Source organism: Somniosus microcephalus, chromosome 12 (genome assembly GCF_052327205.1).
Source record: "Somniosus microcephalus isolate GS21.2 chromosome 12, FLI_Smic_1.0, whole genome shotgun sequence".
In the NCBI taxonomy this organism is placed as follows: domain Eukaryota; kingdom Metazoa; phylum Chordata; class Chondrichthyes; order Squaliformes; family Somniosidae; genus Somniosus; species Somniosus microcephalus.
Window position 1 is genome coordinate 162,678,024 of NC_140998.1, and position 13,260 is coordinate 162,691,283.

General features: G+C 43.7%; 1 protein-coding gene across 2 annotated transcripts in view; it reads left to right on the forward strand.

Annotated features, from left to right (window-relative positions):
• Positions 1 to 13,260, forward strand: part of LOC147109668 (Golgi-pH regulating cation channel-like) — a 90,535-nt gene that overhangs the window by 41,877 nt on the left and 35,398 nt on the right. The window contains exons 7-12 of one of the 2 annotated variants that reach the window (XM_086003747.1): positions 1,089 to 1,293; positions 1,959 to 2,020; positions 2,593 to 2,776; positions 4,338 to 4,437; positions 5,309 to 5,402; positions 5,996 to 6,067. In XM_086003747.1, the coding sequence (XP_085859873.1) occupies positions 1,089 to 1,293; positions 1,959 to 2,020; positions 2,593 to 2,776; positions 4,338 to 4,437; positions 5,309 to 5,402; positions 5,996 to 6,067 (717 nt within the window). Of the gene's footprint in view, positions 1 to 1,088; positions 1,294 to 1,958; positions 2,021 to 2,592; positions 2,777 to 4,337; positions 4,438 to 5,308; positions 5,403 to 5,995; positions 6,068 to 11,276; positions 11,346 to 13,260 lie in introns of both variants that reach the window. The other variant, XM_086003748.1, reaches the window with a different exon arrangement.

Sequence of the window (13,260 nt, forward strand, 5' to 3'; positions counted from 1 at the left end):
ACGGGTGGGGCATGGGTACTCGAGGAATCCATGCAACTCCAGGAAGGAAGCCTGATCATGCCCAGGTTAGCGATGGCTCATTTGGGGCATTCGCAGTTTATGTTTATTGTCATATGGGGAAACTATAAAACCAAACGTGAGTGCTAAGAGTCAACGGGCAAAACAGTTGTGAAAACTGCTGAATCTGTAAATGAGCAGAATCCATTTGATATGTTTTGCAGTCCTTTTTCTTTCTCTCCCGCTCTGATTATCGTCACACTAATGTTGGTTAAACTGCCCCATGCTGTGTTTTACTAGTCCCAGGTGATTTCCACGTTTTGATTGTGATATAGCTGCTTGTCTAGAATGAAGCCTAGTAATACTATTGTTGCAGACCGCTATTGGACTAAAGTTAAACTGAAAGCCAAAAAGGATCAAGTACAGGGTCCCTGGGCAGACGCTTGCTATCCTTTTTCCATGAATAAAGGGCTAGTTGCCAATCAAGCTGGGTGTGCCTCAGTTTGTTTTTCTCAGTTCCACATTGGTTAGCGGTCTGTTGGGACCCACTTGTAATGGTACTGCTTTTGCGCTTCTCAAGTAGCTAAGCAAGCATGACTTGCAAGCATTTCATCCATCTGTGGAGTGCACAAAGCTTTCACCAATCCAGTTTTACATAAGGGTATAGTAATCCTGGTAATGATGGAATTAAATGGTGGCAGCAAACTGGCAGCTTTAAGGGGAGCGGGATGCTGCTGACAGCTGCAGACTGTCCCTTCTCCCTCGGGCAACTCTCCTAATATAAATTACCAAGTATGACTGAAGAGCATTTTACTCAGTCGTATATATCCCAATATGAGCAAAAGCACACCAGTTTGTCTTGATTGTCCATTACCAAAGGCAAAAAAGATTTTTTCTTTGCCTTTCTTGATCAGAAGATGCCATTGTCACTAAGAACCTGGTTGGATGCAGCAATCTACCTGATGTAGTACGGCCGCTTAAAGAGGAACGCAACTCTTTGTTGTTTTGTTAATTTCCCATCTTAAAGGAGAGGGGCATGAAAATGTGGTTGTTTGCTCATTGCTGTACGTGCCTTTTATTTCCTTAAACAGACTCCGAGCCTGTTCAGAAGTTGGGAAGATGGGCCGTATTTATTTATAATTAAAATCCAAGTGTCACAAAAAGAGTCAAAGAAGGAAGAAAACAGCATCAAATTCACAGCGAAAGTAACTGACCAAGTGGCAATTGAAAGTAAAGGGGAGGCGAACACAAAGACTGAGGCTGTGCCGGCAAAGCAAAATCACCTGTCACTCACAAGTAAGTACTGATCGTTAACTTGGACATAGTCACTTGAATTAAACTGTACTGCCCCTCTTTATCGTGTCATACTGAGCCAAACAGCTGGAAGCATTTTGAGGGGAAAATTGGCAGTCCGGATCCCACTGAAAAATTTAAATGAGCCTTAAGATGCACTTAACAGCACCCGATCACCTCTGTGAAATGTCTGAGTCCTTCACGCAATGAATCACCGTGAAGTGTAGACACATTTTGAGAAATGTGACATACATCAGCTTATGGTAGTTGAGAACTGAATGGTAAAGAAAACTCTTTGCTCTTCAGATAGTTCCATGGGATTTTTAATATTTACCTGGACCACATATGGGGACCTCAGTTTCACATTTCATTCCAAGGATAAATAGTAGAAGTGGGAAATCTGAAAGGAGAACAAAATACATATTGGGGCCAGTGAACATCTGCGAGAGAAAGATAGGCGGTAGGATAAAAGCCTTCAGTGGAATGGTCCATATCTGTGGTAATATGGTGCGTGCTACACCTGTACTGGGTCTGGCATTGTTCAAAATGACATTGGGAGTCAAAAGAAAGGACTGGGAATGTTAATGGGGAAATAGCAACATGGGAAGCAGAGGAGAATCTCTCCCTGGGTCTGCTCTGTGTTCTTCACTGTCTTTTATCTCTTTCAGTGATTGTGGAAATGAAAGGACAGTATGATTACATCTCTCCTGCAGACTGGCCGCTAATGATGGTAAGTAACACCATTAAATATTTGCGAGTTGTATCTTTCCCCAGTTGGTCCAGTAGAAGCTTAATTTCCATGGCAGTACATGGCACACTCCTGGGTGTATTTCCTGCATGTTGTTCCCAGCTGGGAGCTTGTGGTGAGCTGCACGATCTGTACAGCTTCATCCAACCAAAATATCCCTATAAGGATCGTGGAGTGTGTTTCACGGCAGTGACTTGTTCCTGCCTGTGTTATCTTGTATGTAATTGGAACCAATATCAGTATAAATAGATTTGTACTAAAAAGACAGCATTTAGCACAGGTGAAAACTTTTTGTGTAACTGGTGTAAAGTTTGAACGTGGCTGAGTGATAATGTTAGTGGAAGAACCAATCCAGCTGTCGAACCAATCCAGCTGTCAAACCTTCCACATCTTCTGCACTTTAGGGCCGAGTCGGTTCAGACTTGGTAATTTTTTTGTCCATTTCACAAATTTGTGTACTAAAATGAATCTACAGCTGTGAAATATTGATTGATGGGAGTAGCACAGACTGCACAGTAAATTCATATTGTTGCTTCTTTCTCTCCCTCTGCCAGTTTTTCATGGTGATGTGCATTGTGTACGTACTGTTTGGAGCTCTGTGGCTGGTCTGGTCTGCCTGCTACTGGAGGGACCTCCTGCGCATCCAGTTCTGGATCGGCGCAGTCATCTTTCTGGGAATGCTGGAGAAAGCTGTCTTTTACGCAGAGTACCAGAGCATCCGATACAAGGGCGAATCAGGTAGGGAATCTTGCTAACCTGTTCCTCAAACAACATTTTCAGTCCAGTTGCTGTGGTGTTGCTCATGGCTAGAGAGAATGTCTTTAAGCCAGGCTTGTTGTAATAGGCTGCTGGAGGTTGCAGCACCACCTGTGGAGCAAATAAGAATAACAGCTATTCTTGCACTAGAAGATAAGGTACTTTACTCTGTATCAAACCACCCTATACCTAATGTGTGTACAGGCCCAAGCTGCACACGTGTTTTTTGCCCCCCCCAATCCACTTCAACTGACCATTGATGCTGGTTGCCTGAGCCAAACACACAGCCCCTGCGTCCAGTGCTATAACAGTGCAAAAGGTGGGAAGCGCAATGCAAGCTGTTTTTACTTGTTTGCATGCAGTTAACCTACACCTGCCTATATATGGGCAGCTGGATGTCGGTCTGATGAGGCTGGTTCTGGAATATGCTGAGGAGATGGAGAGGGGTAGGGATGCAATGGAGTGAGACTCCAAGTACCCGTTGCTCCACCTGCCCCAGATCCACTGGCAAAAATTCAGCAGTGAGGGTGGAAAGCCTAGGCTGCAAAGTAAAGTTCTCTCTTCACTGCACCATCAAGCACTTCCAGGTCCGGTACAGTATGAGTAGATCCAGAGTGCACCCCCCCCTTACTCTACCCACTCGATGTGTTTCAGCCCCAAACTCAAGGGCACCTGGTACTGCACTGCTGTCACATTCCATTTCTCTCCGTAGCCAGGCTGGTAACCTTTCTAAGTGAAATTGCAAGTTAGTGTGGTGTTATGGGTGGCTTTGTGCAGTGGGCAGGGTTGGAAATGCCCAAACTCACTCTTGTAGGATCTATGATCAGAGTTGTATCTCATCGTTTTGGGCTAGATTTAAACCCAGATCCCAGAGACGAAAAGACTGTTAGCGTATTGCCCATTTAGCGTATTGCCCATTTAACCTATGAAAATGCATTCCCAGTACTGACATCATTCACCTCAATGATTGCAACAATTCACCAAAAAAAAATTGTCATGCCTTCGCTTTGTCTGTACTACACATGATCTCAGCTTACTCCATGGAAAGGGGTCGCATAAAACTTGTGCTTCTCGGAAGAATCTCGTTTAAAAGCATCGACTTAATAACTTGCCTCGTCTTGTAGAGAAACAGCACACACCGCTGTAATTAAATTTGCCCCATGCTACGCCACGCTAGAGAGGGTAAGCAGTTGGTTGATATGTCTTCGGTGCCCTGCATCTAGCTGTTGGGATGTGGTTGACTGACCCTCCATGACCTTTTATTTTTACACTATAGGGGAAATGCTTGGCCTTGGCATGAGTGGGAACTTGGGAATATTGGGTGCCAATCCCATGTTGTGCAACACTGCTACCCTTGGCTCCAGGGCTTGGTAACCATTGCAGTGCATGTCACATTGCAAATCAAAACCTGCTTTTGTTCAATAGCCCTGCTTTTGGAGCTTGCAGTAAATAGAGAGTGCTGCCTCAGATTTCATTCTGCTGTTACTGAGTTATTTAATCCTGTATAAACTAGCACTGTTTTCTAATGTGTGTTTTAATCCAGTGCAAGGAGCAGTGATTTTTGCAGAATTACTCTCTGCACTGAAGCGTTCCCTGGCTCGTGTTCTGGTCATCATAGTCAGTCTTGGATATGGAATCGTGAAGTAAGTATAAACAAAAACTTTATCAATGCTAACTGCTGGCGCTCAATAACTAGTGACAGGGCTTTGATGCGTGTACATACAGGCAACTTCGCGATATCCGGCACCGACGGGACCAAGCTGCTGCCGATCTATCAAAACTTCCGGATAGACCAGCGCTAATGTTGAAGGATACGGAGGTTTTCATCTCCGTATCTGACAACAAACACTGTTGCTTAGCAACCGCCTGTAAACACTCGGCCCGTACCTTGGAAGTGTCTCTGAAGCTGTTGCTAAGCTACAGAGACGCTTTCCAGAGCCTGACTGTTTTTAGAAAAAAAAAGAAAAAAATGCTAAGAGAAGAAAAGAAAAACTAACCAAAACGGCTGCTGATTTCTGCCGTTAGATCGAGGTTTCCGGATGTACAACCTCCGGATAAACCAAAGTTTCCTGTATATATCGTGGAGTGAGTGGGACAATTAAAGTGATGGGTTACAGTAAGTACTTCTCTTGGCTGTAACTTTTACACTCCTTTGAAAACACCCAAGTACTGTAAAGAGCAAGTGTAGAGGAGTGCTTATTGGAGGACAGCTTCCATCTGTGGAACTGTGACATTCATCTCCCTGGCATTGTCAACTAATCATCAGTGGAGTGAAGATCACTCGCCCTGCAATCTCACCATTTAGCATTGCATTAATTCAGTTCCCCCACACCACAATGCTCAGCCACTTCTCTGACGAGACCATCAGAATACGGTTTAAAATTAAACATTAGTAATTAGAGGCCTTGAACATGTGTTTTTCCTTTCACTGTTATCACTCTCTCTTGTGTACTCTTTCCAGTCTGTTTTGTCTGGACAACAAATCCTGTAAGACTGATGTTTTCCTTGCCACAGGCCTCGTCTGGGAGCCATGCTGCACAGAGTTGTTGGTGTCGGGGTCCTATATTTAATTTTCTCAGCTATAGAAGGCATCCTTCGAGTCACTGGAGTAAGTAGCATTTAAACAGCCAGCAAATGTGCATGTGTTTTTGAACAGGTGCTACAGAGCCTGCTAAAGATCAGTTTCACATTGGGGCTCATGAAACCATTTTCTTCATTTAAAAAAAAAAAAAAACTTTTTAAATTATAGAAGCCTTCTCAGTCATTGTTGTCGAACTCTATTAACTCAGAATTGCTTTTATTAGGGTTCCTTCGGGCCTTGTGGCATCAGGAATTTGGGCTACAAATCCATGTCCTACCGCTTCACTCTGTGCGTCCTTGGGGTGTGCTTGATCACTGCAGCACCCCAATTATCGTACAATTTAAATATCTCACTGTTTAGTAAAACATACCTATTGGTTTCATCTCCTGAATTTTTTTCCCTCTGTTGATCTTTTTATTAACTAAAAACCGTACAATGTTGGATGACAAACGGTCTCCCTCTTTACAACGATCAGTTTCCATGGAGGTTTTCTGCTGAAGTGGGAGAAAAAAATGTCAAACTGTGAAATAGTTCCATCTTCCCACCTTGTTGGAAGGTACACTTCACCCTGAATTGTTCTCGCTATAACTAAAATTGGCCCTGTTTTGTTCCTGATTTAGGCCCCACTTGCTACCCTGGCTCTCGTAGGGAACATCAGTCTCTCACTGATCGACGCCTGTGTACTCTGGTGGATATCCTTTACATTATACTCAAAGATGCTACCTTCTATCTTTGTTATACTGAGCGAGCAATTGACCTCATCTTTAGATCTGGTCCTTACCACACAGAATGGCTGAAAACTGTGTTTGACCCTTGACATCATCCAGCCCTGTTATTTTTGTCCTTTTTTCTATTTAAAAGTGCCTCATCAGGGTGCCTGCTAGTTCAGGCAGTGCAGAGCTGAGTGAGATAGACAGACTGGGAGGACCTGGATTCGATTCCTGGTCTACGACGGCTTAGCTGATCTCAGACAGGTTAGCAGAAGGGTTACTACAGATGGCCTCAATGCCATTAGGTTGGGCATATTGGCTAGAGCTCCCAGTCTTCATCATTCCTATGCAGCGAGTTGTGTGTTTATAAGGCTGTTTGGTGAGTACAGGATCAGGTTCTGCTGAGATGCTCTCCTTGACTGAACAGCTTGCTGATGCTCATCACTGCCCAGGCTCGCACTTGAACACTGAGCACTTAGATGAGGTAGTGGAAGCCAATCTACTGTGGAACTGAACCCCAGCATGGAGTCAGTGCCTTCAGGAGAGATGGGGAGAAAACTAGTGGAAGGAGGAAAGTGACCAGGCTTAATAGAGCCGAATTACAGGCTAGGGTGTGTGGCCCAAATAAGCGTTCTTTATACAAATGCACGGAGTATAAAAAATAAATTGAATGAACTGCAGGTGCAAATTCAAATTGGAGGGTATGACATGGTAACCATTATTGAGACATAGCTGCAAGACGGTCAGGACTGGGAACTAAATATACCAGGTTATAAGGTCTACAGGAAAGATAGGGGAAATGGTAGAGGGGGAGGTATAGCCTTCATGGTTAAGGATGAAATCACTTCAATGATTAAGGATGAAATCACTGCAATGATAAGAGGATTTAAAGAGAGGTAAGCAGGAAGTAGAGACTTAATGGGTAGAATTAAGAAATAGGAAAGGATTTAAGACTGTAGTGGGAGTTGTGTATAGACCCCCTGGTAGCAGCTGTGAAGTACTAGATTGTATAAATGCAGAGATTATTAGACAAGCATGTAGCAAAGGCAGAGTGGTTTTAATGGGGGATTTTAACTTTCATATAGATTGGGATAAGCAGACTAACACCTGTCAGAAAGGTAGTGAATTTCTTGAGTGTGTCCAGGATAGTTTTCTACAACATATCCTTGAGGCAACAAGAGGGCAAGCCATATTAGGTTTGGTAATGAATAATGAGCCAGATTTTGTTAACAGCCTAACTGTGCATGAACATTTATCCAATAGTGATCATAACATGATCGAGTTCAATGCAGCGTTTAAAAGGGAGAAACGCGAAACAGCTACTAAGATTCTAGATTTAGGTAAGGCCGTCTTCAACGGGATGAGGCAGAGACTGTCCAGAGTAAACTGGGCAGATCTGTTAATGGGTAAAACGACATGAGTGGGAGATGTTGAAAAAATAATTTAATGTGATACAGAACTAGTTTATACCCCTGAGGGGCAAGAGCTCTACTTCCCAAAAAGAAACAGCCATGGACGACTAAAGAGGTGAGGGACAGTTTAAAACTAAAAGAAAAGGCATACAAAAATGCAAAAAATAGCGCAGCTCCTGGCAAATGGGAAAGAGACAAAGAACAGCAAAGGGTCACAAAACAGACGGTAAGAGCTACAAAAAGGGAGCATGAAAAGAAACTTGCAAGGGATATCAGAATCAATACAAATAAGTTTTACAATTACATTAAGAAAAAGGGAAGTCAGGAGCAATGTTGGTCCCTTAAACTGAAAGTGGTGATACTGTCAATGATGAGGAAATAGCAGACATGTTAAATAATTATTTTGCGTCAGTATTTACAGTAGAAGCGGAGGATAGCATGCCGGAAATCCCAAGGAAACTAATATTGAATCGGGGACAAGGACTCAATAGAATTAACGTAAGTAAAATAACAGTAATGAAAAAAATAATGACACTAAAGAGTGACAAATCCCAAGGACCAGATGGTTTCCATCCCAGGGTTTAAAGGAAGTAGGTGAGCACACTGCAGATGCCCTAACTATAATCTCCCAAAGTTCTCTCGATTCAGGAACCGTTCCTTTAGATTGGAAAATTCCACACGTCACTCTGCTATTTAAGAATGGCGAGAAACATAGACCAGTTAGCCTAACCTCTGTTGTCAGGATATAGAGTCTATAATTAAGGATAGGGTGACTGAACACCTCAAATTTTCAGTTGATCAGAGAGAGCCAGCATGGATTTGTGAATGGTAGGTCATGCCTGACAAACCTGATTGAATTTTTTGAGTAGTAGTAGACAGGGGAATATCTATGGATGTTATTTATATGGACTTCCAGAAGGCATTTGATAAAGTCCCACATAAGAGACTGTTAACTAAGGTAGAAGCCCATGGAATGGAGGGCAAATTATTGACCTTGTTAGGAAACTGGCTGAGCGGAAGGAGACAGAGAGCAGGAATAATGGGTAGGTACTCAAATTAGCAGGATGTGACTGGTGGTGTCCTGCAGGGACCTGTGCTGGTGCCTCAACTATTCACAGTATTTATTAACGGCTTAGCTGATAGCATAGAAAGTCATATATCCAAATTTGCCAATGAGACAAAGATAGGCGGCAGTGTAGATGAAAGCATAAAATTACAAAAGGATATTGATAGATTAAGCGAATGGGTAAAACTGTAGCAAATGGATTTCAAAGTACGCAAATGTGAGGTAATTCACTTTGGACCTAGAAAGGATAGAACAGGCTACTTTCTAAATGGTGAAAAGCTAAACACAGTGGAGGTCCAAAGAGACTTGGAGGTCCAGGTGCATAGATCATTAAAATGTCATGAAAAGGTACAGAAAATAATCAAATGGAATGCCGGTCTTTACATCTAGAGGACTAGAATACAAGGGGGTAGAAGTTATGCTGCAGCTGTACAAAGCCCTGGTTAGACCACACCTGGAGCACTGTGAGCAGTTCTGGGCACTACACCTTAGGAAGGATATATTGGCCTTGGAGGTAGTGCAGCATAGGTTTACCAGAATGATACCCGGACTTCAAGGGTTAAGTTACGAGGAGAGATTCCACAAAAAGGTTGAATTCCCTAGAATTTAGAAGGTTAAGGGGTGATCTGATTGAAGTTTTCAAGATATTAAGGGGAACAGATAGGGTAGAGAGAGAAACTATTTCCGCTGGTTGGGGATTCTAGGACTAGGGGACATAGCCTAAAAATTAGAGCCAGATCTTTCAGGAGTGAAATTAGGAAACACTTCTACACACAGGGTGGTAGAAGTTTGGAACACTCTTCCTCAAACAGCAATTGGTGCTAGATCAATTGTTAATTTTGAATTTGAGATTGATAGTTTTTTGTTAACCAAAGGTATTAAGGAATGGTGGAACAGGCTCGAGGGGCTGAATGGCCTACTCCTGTTCCTATGTTCCAATAAATGAGCCATGTTATATTGATATCCAAAAGGAGAAGAATCATGGTATGATTACACAATTGATTCCCTCTTTGTAATTTAATAGTTTAATTTTTTAAATCACATCTGACAACTGGAGGAACGAAAGTCCATCATCATACCCCAGTACAAATTGACTCCAGCACTGTCAGAGGTCAATAGTGGAAGAAAGCTTGGAAATGTCAACTTCGCAATTGGAAAATTACACACACCACATTAATTCACATTGCTGATTTATAGATTTAAAACATTCAAATCGAGCAGTTCACATTAGTGCCCTATTGAGCGCACTAAAGCAGGTCTCTGTTAGAGCATGTCAACATGCATCATCTTCAGGAGCTCAGGTTTCATGGTTTTGTCTTCATAACTTGGCTGCATTACAAAAGTGATTAATTGGCTGTAAAGTGTTTTGTAAGTATGGCATTGGTGCTGTCAAGGGGTGAGTGTGGGGTTGGTGCTGTCGAGGGGTGAGTGTGGGGTCGGTGCTGTCGAGGGGTGTGAGTGTGGGGTCTGTGCTGTCGGGTGTGAGTGTGGGGTCTGTGCTGTCGAGGGGTGTGAGTGGGGTCTGCTGTCGGGTGTGAGTGTGGGGTCTGTGCTGTCGAGGGGTGAGTGTGGGGTCTGTGCTGTCGAGGGGTGAGTGTGGGGTCTGTGCTGTCGGGGTGTGAGTGTGGGGCCTGTGCTATCGAGGGGTGTGAGTGTGGGGTCTGTGCTGTCGGGTGTGAGTGTGGGGTCTGTGCTGTCGGTGAGATTGTGGGGTCTGTGCTGTCGAGGGGTGTGAGTGTGGGGTCTGTGCTGTCGAGGGGTGAGTGTGTGGGGCCTGTGCTGTCGAGGGGTGTGAGTGTGGGGTCTGTGCTGTCGAGGGGTGTGAGTGTGGGGTCTGTGCTGTCGAGGGGTGTGAGTGTGGGGTCTGTGCTGTCGAGGGGTGTGAGTGTGGGGTCTGTGCTGTCGAGGGGTGTGAGTGTGGGGTCTGTGCTGTCGAGGGGTGTGAGTGTGGGGTCTGTGCTGTCGAGGGGTGTGAGTGTGGGGTCTGTGCTGTCGAGGGGTGTGCGTTTGGGGTTGGCTGTTGAGGGATAAATTGTGAGATTGAAAGACTGGTAGCTTCACATCTTCCAGTGAAACTTATCAACTAACGGCTGACTTGATCAGTCTGGGCACTGGTGGGAAATGAAGGGAGTAAATTGGCGCACCTTTGACCTGTACGATATTTGAGGAGAAAGCAAACAAAATCGGTAGACTTCCCGATGACTCTGGTGAACTGATGTCTGCTGTAGAGTGGTGGAACGTGGGTCCTTCGGTTACAGTTCCCAAACCTGGCAAGTTTCTCTCACCTCAGCTGAACTGTCGAGTGTCAAACAGTGAAGCGATCATGATCAGACGGGACTGGGTGTTGCTGTAGATTGGACATTGGCCTTGCACCATTGGAATGAGAGTTCAAATCCAGACCTATCTGTTGGTATGTAAGTCTCTGTTTACTGGCTGTAAGGGCCCTAGTTAAAATCAGTTTGGACCGTTTCAATCCAGTTCCTGGTGAGTACGGACCCACAGCACTAGTGGAGTAAAACTACAAGTGGATATAGCTGTATTGAAGATACTGTTCAATACAATGAGTTGTGTCACAGATCAGTGAAAACATGCCCACAGTTGCAAGTTCTGCTGTATTGTGAATTCCTAATTAATAAGGTAACTGGGAATCCTTTTCTTTCTCTCGCCCCCTCTCTCTCGCTTTCAGCTGACTGTGTCCTTTCCTTTTTTTTAGGAGAATTTCGACCTGGCCCTCCTGGCCTTTATCCCCCTGGCTGTTCTGGACACTGCCCTCTGCTGGTGGATATCCTTTCTGGGTATGGGATTTTCCGGGAAAAGGATTTCTGATCTATTTTCTACTTATCCCTCGATCAAGAAAAGGCCATTCTGTCCATCAAGCCTGCTCCTTCTCTAAAGTATATTTTGTAACTCATGAACTCTACTCAATCTCTAACTGTCCACTAATTGAGGTAAAATGGCCAAGTAAGGCTGTGTTAACAACATTACCTTGACTGAGCTGTACATGGAAATCCCTTGGTTGGAGTCACAGCATCCATACTGTTTCATCACTTATCTAATCATATAATTTTCAATCTTTTTTTTAAAAGTTGCATTCCATAGGTGGCTGCAGTCCTCTGATATATTACACACGTAATCATTCTTCATGTATGAGCATAGACGGAATGTCAGTGGGCTATCTGACTGGGGCATAACAGCCAATCACAATCCCGTCCTCCAATTTAAATCTGCACTTTTTCTTTGGCCGTTAAAAAGCTGCTCAGTTTTTACAATAGAACACACATTGACCAGTAACTGATAACAACCAGCCTCAGCCAATGGAATGGCCAACTAGTCACTGTACATTATGGTGATTTTCAATTTCTAGTTTTGCTTAACTCTACAGTTGAGGGTGATCTGAAATACTCACCTGCTCTAGTACATTTGTTCTAGGAAAGTTATAGTTACTTTTGCGACAACATGCCTCAGGAAGTAGTCTTTTTCATCACTGGAAAACTGGCAGTGTAATTCCGGAGTCGGTTTAGCAGGAGGTAAGAGCTGGCAGCTCCACATTGCACTCTCAGACTGGTACCTGGACTATTACTGGCTCCTTTATAGTTAGGTGAGCCCAGTAGGCAGTCGCGTACCTGGGTTTTTGGGCCTGGGAAGATGCCTTTCCTTTTTTCAGAGGCGTGCTTCTAATTTTCCCTGGTTCTTGTATTAGTAATATATGTGCTTTAATGGGAATTATTTTTGAACTTTTTTAAAACCTGTTTAAATCCCTATGTTACCATTCCCTTCCTGTGTCACCTCTAGTATGATATGAAAAGTTTCTGGTTTCCTTAATTCTACTTCGGAACACTAACGTAATTCCCTTCTATCGTCCTGTGACTTTGGTATTCTGCAGTGATGTTCAGTGTCAGCTATGTTTAGATCACACTAGGGGGGATTGACAGCCACAGTGGAAAGGAAATAGAGGATGAAAACTGTAGACAAATTAGAGCATCATGTACATGATAGCTATAATTGTAGGAAATTTTAATTATCCAAAAATAAATGAATAGGGAAAGTTATTTTGCGATGTGTTCAGGACTGTTTACGCTGTCCATATGTTGCGGTAAGGAATAAAACACTACTTTGCTTGGTTCTGAATAATGAGCAAGTAAATGGCCTAAAATGGGGAATATTTGGGAAGCAGTGACCAGGATATAATTGGATTCTGTGTAAGAGCAGAAAAAGAAACGTCGACAAGGATACTTTGAGGCGTGGGGAGACAAATTGTAGATAAAAAGGGACTTTGCCCAGATTAAATAGAAAGAAAAATTGACAAATAGAACTATAATCAGCAATGGGAAATATTTAAATAGATGGAAAGGTTCCGGGTTAAATATATTCCAGTAAGGAAAAAAGGGGAATGTTTTGAAGTAAAAACAGTAAATGCTGGAAATACTCAGCAGGTCAGGCAGCATCTGTGGAGAGAGAAACAGAGTTAATGGCCCAGAAATTCGGGTCGGGGGCTTCCCGCGGGTGCAAGCCCCCGACCTGCACTTACCTAGCGCGCCGGCCGTTGAGCTGTGGGCCCACGTGGGATTCCGATCCTGGGCCTCCTCCAACTGCCGGCGCGCAGTGCTTGCGTATCCCAGGGGCGCAGTTAGTTCGAAGCGTCCCCTGGGATCACGTGGGCCATGGAGAGCCAATGGTAGCAGGGAATGCTTCATTCA